The 26,640-nt window shown below is 36.9% G+C and overlaps 2 protein-coding genes across 4 annotated transcripts in view; one reads left to right on the top strand and one right to left on the bottom strand.

The window, feature by feature from the left end:
• Nucleotides 1–8,736, bottom strand: part of dnmt3bb.1 (DNA (cytosine-5-)-methyltransferase 3 beta, duplicate b.1) — a 42,220-nt gene extending 33,484 nt beyond the window's left edge. For all 3 annotated transcript variants that reach the window (XM_053482125.1, XM_053482127.1, XM_053482128.1), the window contains exons 1-2: nucleotides 8,579–8,736; nucleotides 4,149–4,253 (exon numbers count right to left, since the gene is read on the bottom strand). In XM_053482125.1, coding sequence (XP_053338100.1) covers nucleotides 4,149–4,208 — 60 coding nt within the window. In that variant the 5' untranslated portion in view covers nucleotides 4,209–4,253; nucleotides 8,579–8,736. The remainder of the gene's footprint in view (nucleotides 1–4,148; nucleotides 4,254–8,578) is intronic.
• A 710-nt stretch (nucleotides 8,737–9,446) lies between these two features.
• On the top strand, nucleotides 9,447–20,784 carry commd7 (COMM domain containing 7). The gene is made up of 9 exons (XM_053482142.1): nucleotides 9,447–9,620; nucleotides 12,389–12,442; nucleotides 12,570–12,672; nucleotides 14,965–15,021; nucleotides 16,255–16,292; nucleotides 16,961–17,051; nucleotides 17,236–17,285; nucleotides 19,406–19,454; nucleotides 20,407–20,784. Exons 1-9 carry the CDS (start codon nucleotides 9,537–9,539, stop codon nucleotides 20,481–20,483), a joined length of 603 nt encoding a protein of 200 aa, XP_053338117.1. The 5' UTR covers nucleotides 9,447–9,536; the 3' UTR covers nucleotides 20,484–20,784.
• Nucleotides 20,785–26,640: the final 5,856 nt, after the last annotated feature.

Raw genomic sequence — 26,640 nt, 5'->3', positions numbered from 1 at the left:
TCTTTTTTAAAAAAAAAAATCTACTTTTATTCTTTAAATGCATACAGCATTTTATCAAAAATAAAACACTGTCATTATTCACAATACAAGGAATAGCTTAAAGTTGACTGAGATGAATTAAGTATTACAGTGCCATACATTCTTATTTTTAAGCCTTTTCTCAGATGCGAAAACAAAAAAAAAGTATAAAAAAAACTAAGGCAAACATTAAAGTAAATAATTATACAAAAACACTAAGTTGTGCAACTTATACCCCTATCTCACCCACGCGGTTTCGCACGGTGCCCGTAAGTACTTGTCAGTGCTTACTTACGACAGGTGAAGCCAGCTAATCAATTCATTTCCGCATAAGCTGCTGCTGACGCTCTATCACAGGATAGCAAAACACACTTGGACTCAAAGGATCACTACATCACTTACACTTCCAGATGTACTCATAGATATCCATGACAAAACAGTATCGCTATTACTGACAAGAGTCAGCCATTCCTCCCACCCAGACAGCATGGCCAATTTGGCTCACTCGGCTCGCAGCCAGAGATGGTTATGGTCAGGATTTAAACTCTCCTGACGTGTAGAAGAAGGCTTTTCTTTGGTAACACTATGAAAACTTTGTTTGCAATTTATGAAATGAAAACTGTTCTTGTTAGTAGATTCAAAGATAGCATGTTCGTTGTAAGTGTTTCTGTTGCCAATAGCTACACTCAAATGAGCATGCATGGTTGGACCACTCACTGACCTGAATGTAATGAGGCATTCATTAATATTGCCGTCACAGCACAAAGAGCCAAGATTCCCCTCAATGAACAGAAGAAAGATGCGAGAGTCTACACTCCTAATGGTAAGAATAAAATAACCAATATATAACCAATAAAAAAAACCTTAAGGCCATATAAATTGGGAGTGTTAGTGTGTTTGCTTCAACTTTTTAAAAACAAAATACCTTTCTTTTGTCTATAGTACTATGGTAAATTCATGCGCTATATGTCCTTGGGTAGGTAAACAGTCTAATGATTAACTTATAGCAGTTATCAACTGCTTAACCTGATTTTCAGTAAAGACTGCTTCAAGTCACACATTAATTGAGAAAAACACTCGTGAATACACTAAATGAACAAAACAATAAATCTGCATCACACATTACACTATTTGTACACTAAGGCTGTACCAAGTCTTAAACCACACCCGAGAGTTTGAGCATCTTAGCTGAAGTTTTTGATTCTGAGCCCTTAGAGGTACGCTGTGGATTTGATTAGACTTTGTTTGGCATTGTCATTTGATCAATTCGTTTCATAAGCACTACATTTTACTGTCTTGTTTTAATCTACTGAACTACTGAAACGATTCAAAAAGCATTGACATGCTGTGTAACTTGCGATCTTATTTGTTTTAATGTCATGTCATGACAAAGCGATTATCTTTTTTTTCCCCACGCTCCATACTCCGTTCCAGTAGGTGGCGGTGTTGCACCAACCACCCATAAACTCAAACAGGGAAGAAGCGATACTCAGTAACAGTTTGTGTTTTAAAGCATTTTGTTTGAAAATGTAGCACAGTGTGTTTAGTACAGCATGCACAATCTTTATATCTATATATCTTTATAAAGGTTTTTCCACCTTGTCCCACTCAGTAGCATCTGAAAACAAGTCTAGCTAGTAGAGTTGGATTTAATACTGTAGTTCCAAACAATCTTTAATACCTGTCTGTTCATTCATAGTAATTCAACATTGCCGCAGAGCAAGGATTATTATCAAATTTCATTTAGATTCGAAGGACAACATAAAAAAAGCTAAATTTCAGTCAGGAGAAGATTTTTAAATATTTGGGCACACCTCTCCACTTCACCTACATGGTTATAAAGTGTTAAAGGTTCATTAGAGCAAAAGTGTAGTCTTGTTTAGACAGTTAAGAAATTCTAAATGATCATGTTTCATGTTATTATACATTAGCAATGTATAATAACATGATAGCAAATGTATAATAGCAAATCAATCAACTTTTCATTACTGACAGATTTATTTCAACATTAATTCCATATATCAAAATTCAAATAGGGTAAAAGTTTACACCTTGTGGACTGTCCTGGAAGATTCTGGAAAATTCCAGATCCATATCTTATAGAATTAGGAGTATATTGAAAGAGCTTCTGTAGCTACAAAAATGCCTCATTACATTTACCTTTACATTTATGGCATTTAGCAGAAGCCCTCATCCAGAGCGACATGCATTTTATCTTATTACACACATAAGCAATTGAGAGTGGCCAGCTCAAGGGCCCAACAGAATAAATGTGAGTCTTCCGTGGAGGACATGTGCCACTTGCCCACTGAACGTGCTACATCTTTTAATACTGTAAAGAAGAAAGTGATTTTATTAGAAAATGTTAGTAAAAAATAGCTAGTGCACATCTAAAATTCCTAATAAAGGTTCTGTTAAGGTTGGGTCAAATTCCCATAAATTGTTTAAGAGGAAGCATAAGTGAACTTGAAGCGATGAATAAACTTTGGTCCCAAGGTTCAACTGAATGAAAACGCCAACAACTAATGAAGTGAAAACCCAGAGTAAAGTTTACACCCCTCTTTTACAAACAAAACCAAACAGCTGTCATGACCATAAATGTGGCTATAATAAAAATCAAATAATGGCTTGAACACAATACATAGAGGAATATGTGTGAAACACTATGCTAGCTGAGAAGCATGTGGTGACAACAATAATAGTGTATGGGACTACCCCAAGATTTTGATTGCAGTTTAATAATGAAAGGGCTAATCCATGAAATACTGACAAAGTGTACATGAACTTTTGACTCACTAAACATCGTACACTGATCAGTCATAATATTAACACTGCATAACGTTAACACCTTAAAATTGCTTATCAATTATATACCAGTAAACTGGTGACAGGATCATGGGTAACCGAGGGTCACCCATGAATACGGAGACTAATGACCAGCCTGTTTCGTCCAATCTTGTCCAAACAGAAAAGCCAATGCAGCACAAATTGCTAAAAAAAAATCAATGCTGGCCATGATAAAAAGGCACCAGATCACCCAGTATAGTACAGCCCACCATTCATGGGACACAGCAGGAAAAGAGTTCAAGGGCACCAACCTGGCCTCTAAACCCCCCAGATCCCAATCTAATCGAGCAACCATGGGATGCGCCAGACAAAGACAATCAATCCACAGACGCCCCACCCCACAGCACCCAAAGGATCCCCTGATAACGTCCCGGTGCCAGACACCAAATGACTTGTGGGGTTGCATCTAGAGCCAAAGCTGCCAAGGGGGCAGTAGGGCAACCTACATAATACTGTTTTTTAATGTTATGGCTGATATGTGTATATAATCTGTAAAATCAGTTGATCGCTTAGCTATTATTTATATTATATACCCTAGTTGATTTAACATGGAAAATGTACGGTTGCATAAAATGTGTGAATTTAGTTGAAATGTTTTTACCCTAAGTGTATTTACACTTTTGGCCTCAACTAGATAATTCATTTAATCCGTGTAACCCCTACTTCGTACAAGCTTGGCCATAGTTCAGCTGGGTGCATCATGACTAGTGCTTGTAGCACCATCATCCCTCATGTTTAACTTGGCACACTCTATTATTCCTGCACACTTGTTTCAAATCAGTTGGTGGAAACTAGCAGTACTTGTAGCACTTGTCATATGAACTTGCAATTTTCCGCTGAGCACAAAAATGAACGATTTTCTGTCGTGCCAAGAACCACACACGCACACACTCACTCACACACAGACACTTTCCCCTACCTGTCAGCTTGTTAACACAGCAAGTATGGTGCAGGATGTCCAAAATCAGTAGTGTGCATGATTGAGTGCTGTAGAATACCAAATACCTACAGGGGAATTTTTGTGCTGATCTGACACATTCACTTCTACAGTATTATACAACAAACAAATAAGTGGCTAGTACTTATCCTCCATCTCCCTGTCTGTCTGTCTGAGGTTGATATGAGAGACTTAAAGACACCGTGTCCTTGCAGGTATACCTCTACCTTTTATTATGAGTGCTGCACAGACATGCAACAGGAATCCACAGTAACCGTGTATGATATGTGTTTGCGTGTCTTTGACATGTACTTTATACTGAGAGCTGGGGATCAGGAATTCTTACCGTGGCTGTCATCTTGTCACTTTCCGCCATGATAGCGGAGGAATACTTGTTGGATGGCATCGCTGCTTGGGTCGTATCGCCGTCTCTGTTTTATTGTCTGCTAAGCTGTAATAAAATCAAATGCATGTTAATAACAATGAATTTATAATAAACAAACAATGAGAGAATAGGATTTTTTTTATTTTAGAAAAAGTTGGTTGATAAATATCTTATCTCCCTGATCCTCAACAGAATTGAGAAAGTTTCAATTCTAAACATTGTTTACAAGCATTTTAATGAACACACTTACCATATTTCAGCAACAAGACATGATGCACTAATAAACCTGGTATTAAAATGGAGCTTATTGAATCAGGAATCTGAAAATATGCATAACTCAAAAATCGGCCAGGAATGCGACAGAATATCTGATTCGATGTGGTGGGCGCGCAAATAAGAAGAAATTGTGCCATAAAACCTCTAGTGCAGATTTACAATTGCGACTTCATAGCAAAAACCATGAGAAGGAATTCACATTCTAAATGCACTGTGAAAGTGGCAAATCCCTCAAAGTCATTGACATGTGACAGGTAGAAAGGGTGATCAATCAAACACAAAAAACAGACAATGACTTCTACATACTTAAAAAAAAAGCCTAATTATAAAGAAAAACCTAAACCGTAACTCAGTCATCTCCGGATTTTTTACAGGTATGTAGAGGTCACTGAGCCCACAGACCTTTAATGGTGCATGTCCCCTCTAGGAATGTTGATGGTAATGATTTGCCTAGGTGAGTGTATCCTTACATCACCTTGTCTTATTTGAATAAACACTACTTAAAGGTACTTACTTATTCATGCATGTTAGCTGGCAGACAGACATCTGTATAGACTCAGGACATACATAACAATTGACTGTATAAACAGTTGTTTATACGAGTGTTTCAGCTTCTCAAATGACTTCGGGTGTTGCTTTGCTCCACGACTGAATAACAATCATTGCCTTGTAAATACAACGAGGTTTACACCTCGTTCTAAACAAGTGGAGTGTTAGTCCCGCCACCTTAGTGTAGCATAACAATAGGTATTTAATGGATCACAGGTTCATGTCGTACTGTAGCTCACTAAATTAGGTCGAATTGATTGGCTTGCAGTTATTTAAACAGCACTGTAAGCACCTGAAGTGTAAAAATATTTTTTTTTTTTTTAAAAAAAAAGGTTACTAAAACTTTTCCTCTGTCTTTCACACATTCTCTTAGGCTGGCTTTCCTTTTATTAAACAGGAGCAAAGCTGTACAAATACAAACACACTAGCGTAGCCCCTGTTGGCAGGTCCGGGCTTACACATTCTTCATTCTCGTAACCGCATACTTATCCTAGAGACTGAATTGATTTCTGTAGTTCCGGAATCACCAATAATGATGTTTAGGAGAAGAACAAACCTCTTCTACACACTTTTTCCACAGAACAAGCAACACAGGGTATCCAGGTGTATTCTGCATATACAGGCAATGTACACTGACAAACTAATAGTTTGTGTTCGCTTGAGTGTACACACACACACACACACACACACAGCTGGCGCAGATGTACCTCATTACATCCCTCTGTATCCTGAGTTATGATGTTTAAGACTTCTTTATGTGGTTCCATAAACACAGACATGTGCTACAGGGCATGTGCGCGCACACACACATACACACACACACACACACAAGGCCACACCAAGGGAGTGTCTGTGAAGGTGAATAAGTGAATGAATGAGACTGAATGTGAGAATACAAAGAAAGGCTACATCAAAGGTGAAAGCCTGAGCAAGGAGATTAGGGACTAAACCTAATGGGAGGGGTTTTTCTGTAAACGTAGTGTGTGTGCACATGAGACAGAAAGCGGCAAGGCGAGAGAAAGAAAGCGAGAGAAATGTATAAGAAAGAGAAAATTCGATGGAAAGAACCGTTGTGTGCTGTATGACTGTTAAAATTCTGTTGTATGATACTGAATGGATCCGAATGATCCCATTCCTGAACGGTTCTCTTCGAGTACGCCAGTATAATTTAACATTTATTGGCCTTGACCATGAAGTATTACTAAAAGCACTTTATCACTAACACCTCATTAGATCCGAACATCAACCTTCAGTCTTTGAAAAAAAAAAAAAAAAACAGAAAACACTTAAAAAGTGCTTAAAAAGTATATTCCATAAATTCTTGTCTGTTACATGATACATGATGTAATTTCCCAGGTCTGTGTGCATATAAGGGTTCCCAGAATATACTATTTTCTAATATCTTAACTATTTTATTTGTTCAGATTTATTAATTAAGCTTCTTTAAATCACATCTAGAATGAGAATAGCCTGGAACGATTGAACAGGGTTTTTTGTTAGACTAGTGGCATCAGATTCCAATTTTGGAGGGGCTATAGCACTTGACGGTGGAGTATTTTACCTCATTTAGCACAAGACATTCCACTTCATAGGTAATTACTGAGGCTGTATTTGAGGCATGTGGACTTTCAGAACCTCTTTTTGCTAATGAAAATGTTCTTCGTTGGCCTGAATACTGCTACTAATACTTCTACTACTACTACTACTACTAATAATAAATTGGGTCAATTTTGTTACTTTAAAAAAATTGCCATGAATAGTTGCACTGTGTGTCATCACATCCTGTCTCATGCCTTAATCCACTTTGACAATGACCAGAAACTGAAAATAAATGAATGAAAGTGATAATATTGCATTTCTGTGTTTGTAGGTGTTAACGAGGTTTATTCAGAGTTGCATATGAATCATGAATCAACTTATGTTTGTTTATAGCTGATTTGCAATGGCAACACTTGATGGTTAAGCTTTAGGTCACAAATTAATATTCAATTTCTGGCCAACTACGGCCAAGTTGATTTGCCTAGACATGCTCAGTTGGATCAGTCTATAGGCATAATAGTATAGCTAAATAAAAATTATTACAAAGATTTACCTAATAAAAAAAATGATCCCCAATGTCCCAATTTGTCCCCAGTAACAATCACTGATTGCCACTATCCTCATTGATCAATCACTGATTGCTACTGTCCGCAATGACCGATCACTGATCGCCATAGTTTTCACTGACCGATCACTGACCACTGACTGTTCTCCCTAACCACTTACAGATGAACATTGTTTTAAACAATGGCAAGTTGTGTGCGGATCAGATGGTCCGCTGTGGGGACCTCTTGACAGAAGAAGCCAAAATAAAGTTTATTGTTTTAAATAACAGCCACAAATCACTATTATCTGTCTCACCTGTGCACTTAATTGTTCTTTGCTTTAAACCGAATTCTTTGGAATATCTACAATAATTAAATGCAAAGCCTTCCCCTTTGTTTACTCACTAATACTAATTTTATTGTATGCATCCTTGACAGAGGAGATTTTGTGTAAATACACAAGTATTTTTTCCCTTTCTAACTGAAATAAATTAAAATCTATTATATTCTTTATTCTATATTCTTTATTCGAGGTATATGCAAAACTAGCAGTTCCCAGTGTCTTTTGCAAGCATGCATTAACTACCTTTTCCTGTAAAGATTTGGTAACACTGTTCTAATGTGTCCTGCGCTCATCAGGAAGGCACGTGCACAGTCTACAATAAATGGGTAAAAGTTATCCACGCTGGAAAAGTTTTTTTTTATGAATTAAAATCGTTCTTTATATTAAAAACAACTGAAAGCACTTTAGTCGGTAAGTGTTGGCAAGTCGTTCCTGTGCGGGGGCCTGTGGGAATTTCGCGCGCGCCGTCGCCAAAACGCCAATTAGTCACACTCCGTAAAACGCGACAGAGCAGAAAATGCATCTGCCGCGCGCCACACTTTTACACACTTCATTCCATTACTTTTTATTTATTTCTATTCAAACATGTGCAACATCATTATTTAAAAACATTTTTAACTTATTATATAGTATAATTCTCTGGAATCTTTTACACTACAGTGTGAATATAACCCTGAAATCAGATCAACGCGCAACATCGAGTGCAACAGAAAAGCGATTACAGTATTTTGCAAACTACAGCACGCGCTTCCTGCGTGCTCTGGAAAACTAGAAAATCCTAGAAGTAGCAGTTTCCTTTCGATTTGGGCAGTGAACTACAACGTGAAGCCAAACCCAAATTCATTGCTCAATACAAAAAAAATATTTAAAAAATAATAACTTAAAAAGCAAGGCCGTGTGTGTGTGTGTGTGTTTGTGTGTGTGTGGTGCACATGCAATAACCGCACAGTGGAGTTTGGTGACCCTTCTAAAATAATAAACCTTATAAATTTGTAGTTGTTGCTTAAGTTCGCATTATTAAATAGAAACAGAAGCGTGGAGCATGCAGGTGAGCTGTACTACCTTCAATACGTGTGGAGTTAAAATGTGACCGAGCGCGCGCTCCGAGTAGCTCCATGCAGAAGAAGATTGAAACTTACCTGTTGCAGGAATGCTGGTGTTCAAGGCGCGGGACTGCACAACACTGCCGGATCCTTTGCACTAACTCCTGATGTTGCCAAGCCGTCGCGGTGAGTCACACTTCACCTCGATCTCACCCACGCAACCCTTAAACCCTTGGGGTGAATATGTAAATCTGGTCTCGTTCTTGCTCGGTGGCTGCTGGCGCGCCCAGGCGTGACTTTTTTCCCGGGTCTCGAATCACACCAATGCAAAATGGAAGTTACATTTACTTCATCATATTCGTGCCTCCTCCTAAGTAGTCTTTGTTTGTATAAGCGCACCTGTCTGTACTGTAGCTCTCAAACTGTATGGAGTTAGGCACACATTTAAACTCTTATATATATATATATATATTGTAGAGTTTTTTTTATATTAGTAATAATTCTTAACTTCTGAGGTTTCTTTAGATTCCAGTTCTTTTAAAATCATAAACTAATAATAATAGGTTTTCATGCAGAAACATGGCTGTACAGTAGCCGATATCTAAATTTAAATCTTTTTTATACATTACTTTTACTCCTAGTACTTAGAATTTTAATAATATTTTACAAAATATTGTAACTACAAAATTTCCTCCATAAATCATTTCCATTGAAACTGTATTTACTGTAAAAAAAAAAAAAATGTGGCAAAGCGTATATACGTCTGTTTATTTTCCAAAGCAAGTCAAACCATACCAAGTCATTTTCAACTATTTTTATTTATTTATTTTACATTTTATACTACATAGAATACAGTAAATCACTTTACATTTTCAAGTAAAGAAACAGAAGTAAGAACCAGGCAAAACCACCGAGCACGTTGTGCGACAATGTCGAAAGTGCTGAAACGAATCTCACGCTAGTTTTTATGTATAAGCGGAAATGTGGAAACAGCTGTGAAGCTGGGTTACTGGATTAAAAAAAAAAAAAAAAAAAAACACGCGCGATTTTAATAATGTTGCAGTTGCATTTTGCTAAAGACACGCTGCCCGACAGTGTGAGCAGTGATTTTCAGACCCTGAATAAATTCAGTGAGCAGGTAAGGAGTTAATATCCTAAGAAACGACACTCAATCTGTTGTCTGTTGACGGATATGTGTAGCTTCTGGCTAACTTACTAGCATATGTGCTGTGCTGTTATGTGGGTTATTGCTGTCATCCCTTTTACTGCTTTCTGAATGAAAAATGGAGACATGGTGTTGTTTAGTATCTTCACAATTTATTTAATAACAACATTGTCTAAACTGTGCTGATATTCGGTGTATCAGCATACATGGTTGTACACTAAGTTATTGCTGAATCATGATCACAAGACACTAGACGTTGGTGGAAATGCATTAAGGAAATACCAACAGAATAAAACACACAGTGCAACTGCTTCAGCTCAACCCTACTTTGGCCCTATGCTGCCCTTGGAATTTGCTGTCATTAACAGATAGTAACTCTTCATTAAACGATAATTACAAATGTATCTCATTACTGTAGGTTCCAATTAAATTTTGTTTTTAATCATCATGTTTAAATTTTTTAAAGTTGATTATTTGCCTGATTGTTGAGTTTTCTGCATCCTGTATGTTACATCTTATTTACTTGCTAAAACTGTCACAGTCCAAAGTTCAGGAAGAGAAGACGTTAATGGCCACCCAGAGACCTACAGTGTGAATTTTTTTCATTTCCTGCAGACTTTAACCAGCTGAAAAGTTTCATAAAATTGGATATTTTCATTATGGTTAAATTATCATGGTGTACTGCCTGGTAAAAAAAAAACCCGATAATTTCAGGAGAATCAAATTATTGGGCTGTGTCAAGCAAAGAAAACAACTAAGGAGATTTAAAGTTAGTGGAACTGGGTTTGGAATCCTACAACACATTAACAAAATCTGGAAGGAGAGTGCTGAACTATCACCTTTGTGGAAGACATATGGTAAGGGGGGAAGAAATCATGAATGGAGATCCCTTAACCACTTGGTGAAGCTGCATGGAGAAAAAAAACATAAAAAAAAAACAATGCTGTGCTTAATAGTAAAAGTAAGAGCATTTTCACACACACAGTGCGATGAGAACTCACATAATTGGGACTAGACGGCTTTGTGGTGATAATCTTCTTACTCTTATGTCTCCATCATGCATAGTGGCCACTGTATAAGTCTCTGGATGCAGCGTTATGTTCTATGGAGTTTTCCTTCCCTGATAGCACAGATAATACAGGGTATGGAGGGGGAGCTGGTGGTTTAGTGGTGTGCACTGTCACCTCACTTGTCCAAGGTTAGGGGGCCAAATTTGGCCTGTGGTCTGTGTGTCCGGAGTTTGCATGGTTACCCTGTGCTTAGTGAGATTGATTGGTGTTTCCAATTGTGTTTGTACTGTTGGAATGATTGTGTAAATGTCTGTGTAACGTTTGTTTGTCTTCTTCGATGGGTTGACCTTAGATTTATCTCCGATGTCTCCTGTCTTGTGCCCTGTGGTCCCCTGGATAGGCACCAGGCCCCTGAGATCTTACACAGTGTAGTGGTATGGAATATAAACGAAATACAGGATATCCCAAAAGCCTTTATACACAGTAAAATCTCTAGTGTTGATCTGAACCGTTCAGAGTTCATTAGAGTCCAACTGGACCCATATAAGTGCTATACAGTGTTAGTTAACCCTCTGGGTATTAGTTACTTCATTATTTTACTGTGTACAGAAAATGAACCCTTTTTATTGAAAAATAAGTTTATTTACAAAACATTGTCTATATGATTATCATTTCTTGGTCAGCACACAGTCGTTTCTTGCACTTTTGCGAAACTCATGGCAACTGTGTTGTGTGTTTAATGTGGTCAACATCACAACGTTGTTTTAGCTCCCAGTACAGCTACTGGAAAATATTTTGCGAAAAGTATTGGTTTTCCCGAAGTATGGAGGCGTTTGTGACACCTTGTGTATATTTAATACACTGCTCATCCAAAAAAAAAAAAAAAGTTACGTTCCAGTATTTCATTGGACTGCCTTTTATTTTGATCATGGCATGCGTTCACTAAGCTTATGCTCATAACATCTTCAATGCTCCACAGTCAGTTTTTCATACTCCATAGCAAAATTAAGTCTGTGCTTCTGATTATCCTCACTGATGATTAGTTTTTATTAAGGCTACACAGCTGTTTAGTCCCAATCCCTTGAGTTGTACATAAGGAGATTTCTCTATTAGACATAGCTGTAAGTTCTGCTGTTGTTTTTTATGATTTATGATTTAATTTCCCCAAATGTTTCACCAAGTTATTGAAAAAAAAAACATCCTTCCAGGTTTTAATAATGCATTTTAGATTTTTAACCCAATTTTAGAAGTTTCAGCAATCTCCTTAGATGTTAACTTTTTTTGATGCAGGCCAATGATTAAAACCTTCTGAAACAGAGTAATATCTTTGCCATGACCAGAGGATATGTTTTTTGACATGTTTATTAAATAAATAAGAATCTACTTACTGCATTAGTTAGGATTAAATAACTTTTTGGGAGCTGAAACATATTAATCACTGCAGTAATTATCTAATGAAAGGCTCTCACTTATTTACTTAGTTAAATCCAAGCGGTGACAGTTTTTTTTTTTTTTTGGTCAGGCAATTTATAATATTTAATATTATAATCAGCTTCTGCTGGTTAAAAGCTTTTAATGTATTCATTAATCATGTTGTCAGTTTTGTAAGCAAGCAGCCTTACAGACACGGCAGGATTTAGTAAAATAGCATTTTAAACTTTAATCTGTGTTTGTGTGTTAATTTCTGATCATTGTGGTATGATTAATTACCTAACTTTCTGTTCTTTACAGCAGTTTCTGAGTTTGACTGATTTATTGTACCAGTTTCTGCTGGAGCCTAAAGAGGTGAGAAAGCCCTTCCTGTAGAGAATATATTTCAGTGCATTTGGGTTTCTGTGTTGTGTGAGATTAAACATTGAGGTTGTGTGTGTGCGTGTGTGTGTGCGTGCGTGTGTGTGTGCGCGCACTTCAGTCGGAGCGGTTTCTGACCCAGCTGAGTGAATTTGCAGGAGAGAACGGCATGGCCGCAGGTCCACTTAGGAGCTTGATGAAGAGCATCCTGTTGCTTCCACATGGTAAACCCAGAACACACTCTTACTTTGTTCACTGACAAATGACCTCCAGCTAAATTCTACTTCTGGTGTGAACAGGCATTGACACTACCGAAAGAAATACAGAGGTGTGTATTCTGGTCATTTTTTTATAGGGCAAACACACAGTAGACAAAATAAGTAAATCTACTGGAGCTGATCACAGCTTAAGATACCAAAGAGCTCGCTTTTAAGAAACTTGCTCTGTTTATACCGTCTACAAAACCTACGTAACAACATCAGCAATAACTGTTTTGTTTAACCCAAGCTCCATTTAGACTGACAATATTTCTGCAACCCAATTGAAATCATTCCAGTACCTGATTTCAAGTTTACCTGCTCACAAAGAACAAAAATTTTGTAATTTTGATTCTGAACACCACAAAACAGTGAAATAAAACAATCAAAAGTAATCGGACACACTAATTTGGTTGTAAATATAGGGATTATTTATAATACTCAGGTGTAAACCCTTTGCACACAACGACTACTAATACCAAGAACTCTTGGACATTACCAGATGCAGTGTTTTTTTTCTTGAGCTGCTTTGCCTCACCTTTAGAGCATGTTAGTTTCTTTGCCTTAAGAAAAATTTGGGTTGCTTTCACATTATATTTTGGGTCATCATCCATCTGTACTTTGGAGCACTGGTGTATTAGTTTTGCACCATTTGACAGAATTTGAGCAGAATCAAAGTCCACAGCCAGCCATACATGTCCATGCCATAACACTGCCAAAATGATGTAGTATGCCTTGAATCATGAGCCCTTCCTTTCCTTTTTCTTGTTATTCTTTTCCCATCATTTTGCCGCAAGGTAATCTTGGTTTATTTCGTCCATGATTCTGTTTCAGGATTCAGCAGGCTATTGCAGATGTTTTTTGTGAAGTTTAATCTGTTTTAAAGTGTTACTACTGGTTTGCCTTTATGAAGATGTCCCTTAATTGTAGACTTTGACAATAATACACCTACCACTTCACAAAAGAGTGTTTAAGGCTGGCTAGATGCTCTGAAGAGTTTTTTTCCTCACTAACTAAAGAATTCCACTATAATCCACTTTAGGTGTCTTTTAAAGTTTGCGCTATCTCTCTGATAGGCTTCTCCCCCCCCCCCCGCCCAGGCTAAGGAACGGCCCCCTTCCTTGCACCAACACCAACACCTAAAAACAAGACACACATGGTCATAAAAATTCTTATCAGTCATTTGTCCAATTACTGAATATGCATGTGAAAGTAAAGGGACTATTTAATAAATTGCTTTAATTTATGATTTTTTAAACTTTAATTTAGCTCCTTAAATTGAAGTTAAAAGTTATATACTGTATCTTTATTGCAAATCTGTTGTAGTGGTGTTACAAAAGATATGAAAATTGTGACCATGTCCCAATACCTATGGCCCCGATTCTATAGTGTACACACGGTATACTTGTAATATATCATACCCCGTCCTGCAGTGTAGTTTTTAACTAATTTATAACATAGAAATGCAGAGTAAGATTTTTACTGTACACTGTAACTGCCTGTTTTACTGTGCTGATAAAACACTCTTGGATCCCAAATGAAATGGTTTATTCAACATGTTGTGCTGAGCAGTTCAGATGTCTGTTTGCTGGCTCAAAATGATTCTGTAGAAATTTGTGTAAAACAGCTTTTACAACAAAAGAGTTTTTAAATCATAACCATATGTGCTGCAGTTTTGTAAGACATTATTATGACACAGACCTATTAAGACAAATAAATCACCATTACCTTTGTAGTTTTTCACTGCTGCGGTAAAAGCAGATTTAAAAAGCAAAGCTATTTTCATTGGTTTATCATTTATTTCCTGGAAAAGTTCCTGCCACTAACTGCTTTCTAAGATTATACATTTCCAAGATCTGGTTATTAGTGTTGCTTTGCTTTTTGATAAAATCAGAGATTGTATAGTTTGTTACATATTTTATGAAATGCGCTGTAATTGCTCTTGATTATAATTTGGACTCGGTGTCAAAGTTAGAAAACAGTCAATGTACTCTAATTACATTAACATATAGAAAAGGCCTTTATACTCACTATAATAGGACTTTAAATTACATTTATAAAAGCATCCAAATGTCTTTTTTCAATAATCCTTATTTACTTTAAATAAAAGGACGGTAAGACAGTGTAGAAATAAGTAATCCATCAGGGACTAATCCATGAAGCTGGCATGATTGAGCACAGCTTAGTCAATATTGTTGTTGAAGTTAAGAACATTTCTGTTATAAGCCAAGGAAAACATGAACTTTGTGTTTCTCTCAGGTGCTATAAAGAAGAACCTGACAGCCGAGCAGGTGAAAGAGGATCTGCTCTCACTTGGTATGATTTATTTTATTTTTTTTACTTAGTAATTAATAACAGCTTAGATCTGGATCTACTTGTTTCAGATCAATAAGAAAAAAATGACTTTGTTTAAAAGCTTTAGATAGTTGCAAGTAGAATTTGCCTCATTTGTCTTATTATTGGCTATATTCAGTAATGCTCACTACTCTTTAAAAATTGATATGAGAAACTATATTTAAAACATATTATTCTGTGGTTTTAAGTAGTTCACACATATAGTGATTTACACAGTGAACTCGCTCCCCTCCAACTTTTTCCAAACTGTAATCTTTGCAAAATATTTCACAGTACAGTATAGAAGTGGAGAGGAAACATATAGAGTGAAAATATATACAATTTATATTATATTATATTAGAATATATATATAATTTATATTGTTTATATAAATATAAACATATATACAGTGAAAAAAATATTTATAGATATGAAATTAATGATGTTAATGAACAGAAAGTGTCCCAACTATTAATAGGATGTTAAATTAGTTTGTTTGTTTGAGGACAAATATAGCCAGGACACACTGCCAAGGTGTTCTTTATTGAAGAACAGAATCCTGTTTGGCGTATGTCTAAAGACGTCTTGAAGCATATATTCTATTCTAATCAGAGCAGAATTTATCTTGGACATATGGCAGAAAGCCGTTTTTTTTGTAAAAAAAAAAAAAATTGTCCATGCAATGACACATGGTGATAGAAACACAATGGGGTCAAGCAGAGGGCAAGATAGATGAAGCCAGTGCATTAGGACACTAGAGTAAAATCTGTTTCAGTCTGCAATGGATTTTATAATGTGTCACCTTGCAACATAGCAACCATAAGAATACTGCCTGCGGTACACTGGAGTACCTTACAACCTGCATGTTTTAGTCAAAGGCCAGACCTCAAAAAATATTTACCCAGAGTTTCTAAGCAATGTTTACCAAGAAGAATCAGTGCAAATATAAAATAGATATATCTCCAAAGATCTACAGCTATAATTTTAGACAAAGTTGGTTGTACCTAGAATTGCCCAAGAAGGTCAATGTTGGCTTTTGTTTAATTAACCTTTGCATCACAATGTAATAAACAAATTGCACATTCAAAAACTGAACCAGATGGCGAACAACTAGGTTGATTTCAGATTGTAAAACTACAGCACAAAAAAACAATGTGAATGCAAGCATTGCAGGCTAAATAATGCTAATCTCTGATTCATGTGTGACTGTATAGGGTTGACTGAGGACAAGGCCAATTACTTCTCTGATCAGGTAATACATTTGCAAAGGAATGTGTCACATGTGTCACTTGTGTCTAGTGGTCACAAATGGCACCACTAAAGATTTTTTCCTTTTCCATACTCCGATCAGCCATAACATTAATACCACCGGCAGGTGAATTAAATAACATTGATTACCAATCATATACCAGTAAACTGGTTAAGGGTTCTGGGATGGCTGAGATGGCTCAAGACCCATCTACACCTGCGGGTACCAAAGGCCAGCCTGTCCGGTCCGACCTCACAGAAAAGCTTCCCAAAGATCTTAAAAAAAAAAATGTTGCGAACTACCAAAAAAAATAAGTGCTGGCCATGACAGAAAGGTTTCAGAACACCCAGTGCATCACAAGCTGCTTCAACCGAGCATCCATGAGATCCCTGCAGCCTTCAGCACCCAAAGAATCTGTTGCCAACATCCTGGTTAGCAACAACACAACCCCAGAACTCCAGCGGAGAAACACTCTGAGGGGCCGGAGCCAACCTGGTGGTATAAGGAGAACCCAAAATCTAGGTGTTTGTAATGTTAATGGTTTTCAAGTTGTGGCTGATCTGTTTATAGGAAATGTAAAGTGAAAAATAAAATGGTACCACAGACCGCAGTTATTCAGCAAAACCAAATATCAAATAGTGATCTGGGTTGTATATTGTCTCTTATCTTAGTGGAGGATCCATTACCCAGTGTTATCCAGATTGGCAGTTGCACAAACACTGATGGTCAATCAACTAGTGGATATGGAATGGAAATTTGGTGGTAAGTTATTATAGATTGTGAGATAAATTTAAAATGCTATTCTTTTAAGCGATGTGGTGTATAAATTTTTAATCTTTTATCAAACTTTAATCAGTTCTGTATAATGATAGTTTTTACTTCAAAAACTAAATTGCGATTTTTGTGCTTAAAGGATACTTATAAATGTTTTCACCTACCTTTGTAGTTACTGTAGGAACAAGTGAACTGCAGAAAGCTGGAAACATCTTTTTGCAGGTAATTATCACACTTGCTTTCAAAACCAAGCACACCAAAATTTTATCCTGTAATCAACTCTCTGTGGATAAAGGATGAATTACAAAGGAAAGAAAAAAATTTGTCCTTGTCTTGTAAAAAAAAAACAGAAAAGGGATGGTATTCACAATAAAAAGAACAAAAAGAGAACTAGCTCTTATTGCAGTGTCTGTTAGAATGGCCTTTCAGTTCTCAAGGCTCTTAAGACACATACAGTGGGGCAAAAAAGTATTTAGTCAGCCACCAATTGTGCAAGTTCTCTCACTTAAAAAGATGTGAGAGGCCTGTCATTTTCATCATATACCTCAACTATGAGAGACAAAATAAGAAAAAACAATCCGGAAAATCACATTGTAGGATTTTTTTATGAATTTATTGGTAAATTCCTCTGTAAAAAAAGTATTTGGTCACATACAAACAAGCTAGATTTCTTACAACTTCTTTAAGAGTCTCCTCTGTCCTACACCCATTACCTGTATTAATGCCATATGTTTTAACTTCAGTAGAAAATCAGTATAAAAGACACAACCTCAAACAGTCACTCTCCAAACTCCACTATGGCAAAGACCAAAGAGCTGTCAAAGGACTCCAGAAACAAGATTGTAGACTTGCACCAGGCTGGGAAGAGTGAATCTGCAATAGGTAAGCAGCTTGGTTTGTAGAAATCAACTGTGTGAGCAATTATTAGAAAATGGAAGACATACAAGACCACTGATAATCTCCCTCGATCTGGGGCTCCAAATAATAATCTCCACTGATAATCTCCCACGATCGTGGGGTCAAAAAGATCACAAGAACGGTGAGCAAAAATCCCAGAACCACACAGGGGGACCTAGTGAATCACCTGCAGAGAGCTGGGACCAAAGTAAAGAAGGCTACCATCAGTAACACACTGCGCCGCCAGGGACTCAAATCTTGCAGTGCCAGACGTGACCCCCTGCTTAAGCCAGTACATGTTCAGGCCTGTCTGAAGTTTGCTAGAGTGCATTTGGATGATCCAGAAGAGGATTGGGAGAATGGTCATATGGTCCAATGAAACCAAAATAGAACTTTTTGGTAAAAGCTCAACTTGCCATGTTTGGAGGAGAAAGCATGCCGAGTTGCATCCAAAGAACACCATACCTACTGTGAAGCATGGGGGTGGAAACATCATGCTTTGGGGCTGTTTTTTTGCAAAGGGACCAGGGAGACTGATCCGTTTAAAGAAAAAAATGAATGGGGAAATGTATCATGAGATTTTAAATAAAAGGGGATTGAAGATGAAATGTAGCTGGGTCTTTCAGCATGACAATGATCCTAAACACACCGCACAGGCAACGAAGGAGTGGCTTCGTAAGAAGCACTTTAAGGTCCTGGAGTGGCCTAGATCCCCAGATATCAACCCCATAGAAAATCTTTAGAGGTCCGTGTTGCCCAGCGACAGCCTTTAACCATCACTGCTCGATAGGAGATCTGCATGGAGGAATGGGCCAAAATACCAGAACAGTGTGTGAAAATCTTGTTTGACCTCTGTCATTGCCAACAAAGTTTATATAACAAAGTATTGAGATGAAATTCTGTAGGTGACCAAATACTTATTTTCCACCATAATTTGCAAATAAGTTTGCAATTTTCATGTGATTTTCTGGATTTTTTCCCCCTTATTTTGTCTCTCATATTTGAGATATACCTATGGTGAAAATTACAGGCCTCTCTTATCTTTTTAAGTGGGAGAACTTGCACAATTGGTGGCTGACTAAATACTTTTTTGCCCCACTGTACATATTACAAATGTCTGTTTTTTATGTGATTAATCACTGCACAGGCTGCGCTTATGTTATTTCTCCTGACCCCAGGACAGTCTTTCACTTCTAAGTCTGTTTTCAGCCTGTTCACATAAATATCCTTCCAACGCCCCAAATGAAAATGCTCAAAGCCGACATAAACAAGACTGTTAGCCTAAGGGCATGCTTTGAACATTTTTCTTTTTTAAATAGAATGGAGCCTGAAACTGACGATGAGCATAATGTCAGCCTGCTTACAGATTTGTTTGTCTGTCTATGTACACACTTCCCTGACTTTATTAAACCTGTTTCCTGGGTAACTTTTATTATTCTTTACAGCTTAAGCTAGTGCTCAGGAAGGGCAACGCAACTGAAAGTGTGTATATGGGTAAGATCATCCTTTTTTTTTTTTTTTTTGGAAGTTGGTATATCGCAAAAAAAAAAAAATTGCATCTAAATATATTATATAATGATGGCTTACGAACAGACCTGTTTTATTCTTAATACTTATTCTGATCAGCCATAACATTCCAACACAAAACATTATGCCCAGTTTAGTATAGGTTCCTCTTGTCCTAGCACTAGCCCTATGGGCATGATGACACAAGACCTCTGTGGGTGTGCTGTGGTGTCTGGCACTAGGTCACTGGCAGCGGATCCTTTTGGGGCTATGTGCTGTGGGGTGGAACCTCCGTGGTTTAGACTTATTTGTCCGGTGTATACAATGAGTTTGGAGGCTGGGTAAGTGGCTGCAGTTTCTTTGCCTGCAGGACTCCATGGATGGTGAGAAGTGGTGCACTGGGTACTTTGGTGTCTTTCTGTCGTGGCCAGCAAATTGTGCTGCATTGGTTATTCTGTGAGATCTGACCAGACAGGATGGGCTTTGGTCCCTGCGGGTATGGGTGAGCCTTGGGTGTCCATGATCCTGTCACCAGTTTACTAATATATTTATATATTTGATAATCAATGATAAATGATAAATCTGTGTACATGCTGTGTAACTTATACAGTTTATATATTTACAATTTTCTATTGTACATTTATCCAATGTGCAATTGTGCAATATATATATATTTTTCTATTGGAGTAAAATCTTTGTACTTTTCAATTCTATCCTATCTTTCTTTTTTTTTTTAGGCCATGAACAGTTGTATGAGCATGTCACTGCATATAATACAGTATATCATCGTGTGTGTGATTTTGGGAATCACACACACAAAAAAATGGGATTGATATGTTATGTGATGTTAATGTTATGGCTGATAATCAGTTCCTGGTTGTTGTTATTATTATTAGTATTATAAGACCTAGATCTTTTTCTTTGTTTTTTGCTCCTTCAGAACTGACTCTACCTCAGTTCTACAACTTCCTTCATGAGATGGAAAGAGCCAAAGCCAATATGGACTGCTTTAGCTGAGGCCCTGTACCTGTTCACATTTGACTCCTCTAGGATTGTGTACAGTATAGGTGAATCACAGAAGCTATTGAATGTGTGTGTGAGCATGAATGGATATATGTGTTTGTGTGATTTAAGGTATGACTGTAATGTTTCCATACACAGCAAATCTTAGGTGCACTTTGATCTCTTTGATTCACAAGTTTTTTTATGTCCTCTTTTATACAATGAAATTTGCTTAATCATACTGATACAAGTTATTCAGTACATGACCAGTTTTTTTTTTTTTTTTTTTTACTACATGATTAAAACTTTCAAAAATAAAAGTATAAAAGTTATAGTCTGGATTTTTTCTTGTCATTTTGGTGCTGTTATCAGGGGGGCATGCTTTGTATATTTTGCATAGATAATTAAAAAATATATTTAAAAGTAATCATATATATCAAAGCATAAAATTAAACTTTAAATGTCCCATATCTTACTATTTCATTAAGAAGTTAATTCAGGTATTTTTCCACAAAGTGTGTCTGTTAAACCTCCAGCTAAAATACCCCTCAGGTAATTTCCATCATCAAACCTCTTTAATTTATTCCTCCTCCAAATTTCATTGTCTGTGAACATGAACAACTTCTAAATCACACACCAATAGAGAACAGCAGAGCTGGGCGAGGATGTTATGTTCTTCAAGATCACAGTAGGGGAACATTTAATTGCGTTATTTTGAGCCCCAAACAATGCAAAATTGGAAAAGAACAAAAAAATAAAAAACATGGAATAACCCATCTAAATGTTTGTTTAAAAGTGCATTTTTACTTTAACAGCTAATTAACCATGAACTATATGCACTTTGCTGGCTAAAAAATGTATAGTTTCGTACCTTACTTTCTTCGAGAAAAGTAACTAATGTGGATGCTCAAATAAACTTTATTTTTGTGCTTAAAAGCAGTTATCATCCAATTAAGTCAGGTACTTTAAACTTAATAATCTCTTTCTCTCATCTGTGTGTCTGCCTCACCTCTTGCTTGTCCGTGCTTGTTCCACTCAACAAATTGCAGGATCACGTGTAAGGGATCAGGACCCTGCAAGAGTAAGAAAGCAAACCGCTGTGCCCTTTTTTCTTTTGTTCTGCTTCTTTACCCCTCCCTCTTCCCCATGCAGGAATCCATGATTTGTATTCGGTCTCTCTTGAGAACATTTATTAGATTGAATTCATTTTAGGTTTTGTTGTCTTATCTAAAGGCAATTAAGTGATCAGGCCAGGTAATAAGCTCACAGTTATATAATCACAATATGAGCGCATGTGTGGTTGCCTGCATAAAAAAAGGAAATGGATAAAACAGAAAGAAACCTACCGTTACACTAGAGAGTAAAAAGGGGAAGTCGCATTTCAACTGGATTTAAGTAGAGACCACCGCCACCCTCAGTTACCACGAATTCTGTCACATGCATCTGGGGAGTTCCAAGAAGAATGAGTAAGATAACAGCTTTATGCCTACATGTACATGTGTAGGTCTATTTCGGTCAAATCTAAAATAATTGGCACCATGTAATAAGTGATTTTTTTTTGTTTGTATTGTAAATATAAAGGCGTAATGTACAGTTTCATCCTATTTTTTGTAACGAGCAATTTGTGTAAAAATAATTTTATCCTTAAAATTAATACATGATGAAGCCACTCCTGAAGAGAATAGTATGTGTGTTCAGTTTTTGAAAAGTTTATTGAGATGTTGCACTATGTTGTTTGAAGGCTCTTCTGGCAGAGGCAAACAAGTTTGGTGCCAAGATATCCTGGCAGTTAAGAGGATTAATTATGCCATCAATCTTCATAATAGCGCCTGAACCACCCATCCACAAAGCGGGCCTAAAACATCAACGATCCACCACCACATTCTATAAAGTTACCAGTGATGTACAGTTCTGTGCAAAGGTTCATATTTCGCAGTTTTATATTTTGCTTTACAAAAGCCAGACTTTTTATATTTTAAATAAGGTCTTAAGGAAAAGTACATACCGTGGTTCTACATAAAAAGCATTTACCTTATTGTATAAACCAGTGAAACACTGGTGCAGATGATGGCGGATGATCAGGCCACTGATTTGTATACTGGTGATGCTGAATGAGGGGGAAAATAGGGTTGCTGCTGAGGTTGTAAAAAAAAAAGTTTTAAATTGTAACTTTCGGCACTTTGCAGCTCATTACAGTAAATAATTTGTTCCCATTTTCTTATTTTAATCTATATCATTTAATGTAATTGAATTTAATATTAAGAAATGAGGGGTTGCTCAAGGCTTTGGCATAGCACTGTAATAGCCAGTAGCTAGTACTGTACTTCTAATGACCCTTAGTGAAGTTTAGGTCATTTTTTACTCCTCCAGTCTTTTTAAACATATTAAATATATATCTGTCCTTAGAGGTCATTTTTACTGGGTATGTATTTTATATATAATGTAAAAGTAATGTATATATCAGGTGAATGCTCACTGTCCAAGACAGCCTGTTTGTCTAGTGACCAGTGGGTAGAACAAATATATAATAATCAACAAGCCAATAATCAACAGGACATTTTATTTATAGTTAAAATGATATTATTTTTACAATATTAATCTTGTCTGACAGGAAAAAAAATATCCTGGTATGGAGGATATCCATAAAAAGGGAATAGAGAGAAAGAGAGAGAGAGAGAGAGAGAGAGCGAGAGAGCATGCTCAGGTTATGTCAGATGTGTATTAATTGACCTGATCTGATGTATGTAGTAATATGTAATTTTACATATTTTGTTTATAATTTTAGATTGTTTTTGGTTATGAGGTTGTGACTAGGCTGGAGAGCAGCGCGCTCAGGCCTGCAGTTTGTCAAGGGAAGGCAAAACGATCCTCTGGCTACTCACCAGACTCAAACAGACAGGAGAGACAGATGTACAGTAGTGTGATGTACCTCCTTGAACTCCTCTCACCCTGGAGGTAAGTTAACTGATTTAAAGCACAAGACTAATCATTGAAACATACACAGGGAATCACGATCAATAGACTAATGATTCCTTGGACATTTTTGTATTCTTTCTCTCTCTCTCTGTCTGCTCTTACATGCTCATGTAAAATTCTGATGGGTTAGTAATAAAAGAATTATTATTGGGATTGATATTAGTACTAAACTGTGTCTTCTGTTTTTACCCACAAAAACAATTATACATCAATCAGCTATAACACTAAAACCACATCCCTTTTATTGCATCAGTCCTCCTCGTGTTGCCAAAACAGCTCTTTGTCAAGGCATGGGTACCACAGTATCGCTGAAGGTGCGCTGTGGTTTCCGGCATTGAGATCTGGGGAAATTTGAGACCAAGTCAACACCTTAAACTCTGTCATGTTCCTAAAACCATATATTTACAACATTTTTTTTGCAGTGTTGCAGGGTGCATAATCCTGCTGTAAGAGGTCACTGCGACTTGCCATCAAGGGGTGTACTTGTTTAGGTTGGTGATACGTCAAAAGCAAAGCAAACACATACGTCAAAAGCATACGTCAAAAGCATACGTCAAAAGCATACGTCAAAAGGTGATACATCAAAAGCAAAGCACATTTAAAAACATTACCATTGACCAAAGTGCTATACAATCATAAAAAGCAGCACAATAAAAAGAAACTGGTTTACACTGAGGTAAATGCCAAGGGGGTATAAAAGTTGTTGTGAGATGTGATTTTAAGATAGGAGAAGTAGATTCTATTTTGATATACAGAGGCAGCTTATTCCAGAGTTTAGAAGCTGCGTCTGAAAAGGCATGATCACTTCTAATCTTCAGCCTTGATTTGGGAACTGTGGCTAATCAATAGACCTGAGAGGCAGTGCTGGATTAAAGAAGTCCAAAATGTTTAATGATGCTATATTATTTAAGGATGTAGAAGCCATTAATAAGAACTTGGAATTAATCCTTAACTGAGCTGGGAGACAGAGTATGGAAGCCAGAACAGGTGTTGTGTGTTCCCGCTTACGTGTTCCTGTTAAAAGACATGCAGCAACATTTTGGACCAAGTACAAACATATAAGAGAACCCTGGCCCGTTCCAGTATAAAGGAGCGTTACACCAAACCAAGAGCAGGTATAACCATTTCAATATCCTTGTTAGTATTTATTTACTAATTTCTGCTTTTATTTATTATAAAAAACTGCTTGACCTTGAAAAGTAGCTTGAGCTAAACACAGCTAATTTAAATTACTGTTTATATTTGTCTGTCTACTATAAAATCATTGTCCATTAAAATAGCCAAGTGTTTGACAGTTTTTTTTGCACACAATTTATACGCACACATATCTATTAACAGATCATGACAGAGGTCTTTAGTTTTGTTCTTATTAAATCTTAAAAATCTAATAGTCATTCACATTTTGACATCCCCAGAGAGATTAGCTGTGGTTTTGTATTGCTTATATCCCTTTGTTTTAAAGAAAGATACATTAGGATATTCTGCATAACAATAAAACGAAATACTACATAATATTTTCTAAAAGTGGATTATAAGTAAAGTGAAAAAAATAACTAAGGCTTGAGAATAGATCCTTGTGGGACTCCACATGAGAGAGATACTGAAGAGGATACAGGGGTTGCAGAGTCCAGCAAATTCTATCCAGCATTACCAGTAATTGTCATTTTCTATGAATTTTCTACATGATCTGTTGGGTTTCTGGTGCCTTGGGTGCGATGATCCTGGCACCAGTTTACTGGTACAGTATATAATTGATAACCAATGTTGTTTAGTTTATCTAGTGGTGGTGTTGATGTTATGGCTGATCAGCATGAATTTATTTGAAATGTACACTGAAATACAGTGTTGTTTTACCTGTAAAAGGTTAAGAACAAAAAAAACAACAACAACTTTATTATGTACCTGATTGTATACCCACCAACTGGGGTAATATACACATATAAAAAGGAATATAATGCATTTGGATTATCCTTCCCTTGGCCAAAGGGTATAGGAAATTCACATTCAAACCTTTTTTCCCCAAACGGTCTATCATTTAAGCTTATACTGATATGATATGCTTTCGCACAACCTAGGAGGGATTAGGCTCGAATGTTTTATCTCACCATATTAGAGACACTCCTAAAGCTCGCTTGGTGACCTCTCATGCTCTAATTCAAGTAGAATGAAATAGAGGCATGCACAGAATGTCATTGCAGCCATTTACAAAGGGATGACTTTATCTGTATAAGTAATGATTTTATAATACCTTTTGAGCCTAAGGAGTGACAGTAGCCTCCTGCTGTTATCTTTATGAGGGACTACACATAAATGTAGTAAATCTTTTTCTTTTTTTAAATAATCCTGTATATTACGGTGGTTCATTACACACTGCCATGATAATGTACCATCCTCTAAGCAGTGTTATCGTCACTGCTGCAATTGCTATTTCACATGGTAATGACTGATGGGCTCTTGTTTTTGATCTCTGCAGGGGCAGATTATAATAATGACAATGGAGTGTATGATGTCAGTAAATAACAGTGCCATATTTGCATTTAAAACTAAAAATATTTGAGGCTTGGGTAGTCAGAGTTATGGAGAGGGCTATTGTGCTGGGGAAATGTGACAGAAGTGTTTTCAGACAGAAAGAAAAGGCTTATGCACAGTTCATCAGGTTCTCTGAGGGGAATGAACAAAGAGGCCCAGCTTGTAGAAGAGTTGCCCCGTCCTCCCCTCCCCACACATACATTATTGCCTTCCTATGTCTCAAGTGTGCAGTTTCAAACAGGAAGCAGGACCAGCATAAGCACTATTACCTTTCTATTTTGCTTAGAGCTCTTTCTTACAGCTAAATTTTTGTGTTAACTACATCTTTCAGTCTCAGTGCTTCAATTCTTACCTTTCTGCCTGTGTTTCTTTTCCCCCGAAGGTGTCTGTCTTGTCTATAAACTAGTCAATTTTAATAACCCGAACGCATATAAAGCCAATTATCTCATTCTCAGAGGGCTAATTGATGGGTTCTTACTTGTGTTCCCTGCAGTACCAGACCACAGTCATGATGTTGGAAGTGAATAAAGCCACTTCCTGCAGTATTTCATTTCAGTCAGGTCTGCCCTAATCTCTGCAGAGCAGGCACAGTAAGAGAGGTGCTTCTGAAGGAAAAAAGGGCCCCTGTTCACAGTTCTGAAAGTAGCAGGGTATGTGAGGTTTCCAC

The sequence above is a fragment of the Clarias gariepinus genome, chromosome 22, assembly GCF_024256425.1.
Source record: "Clarias gariepinus isolate MV-2021 ecotype Netherlands chromosome 22, CGAR_prim_01v2, whole genome shotgun sequence".
Lineage (NCBI taxonomy): Eukaryota > Metazoa > Chordata > Actinopteri > Siluriformes > Clariidae > Clarias > Clarias gariepinus.
This window is presented reverse-complemented; position numbering and strand designations above follow the sequence as displayed.

Excerpts from the sequence above, each read along its gene's own strand:
- commd7 (XM_053482142.1), top strand. The coding sequence starts at position 9,537 with ATGTTGCAGTTGCATTTTGCTAAAGACACGCTGCCCGACAGTGTGAGC. Across the intron at positions 12,673-14,964 it reads CATCCTGTTGCTTCCACATG|GTGCTATAAAGAAGAACCTG; the intron begins GTAAACCCAGAA and ends TGTTTCTCTCAG. Across the intron at positions 15,022-16,254 it reads AGAGGATCTGCTCTCACTTG|GGTTGACTGAGGACAAGGCC; the intron begins GTATGATTTATT and ends GTGACTGTATAG.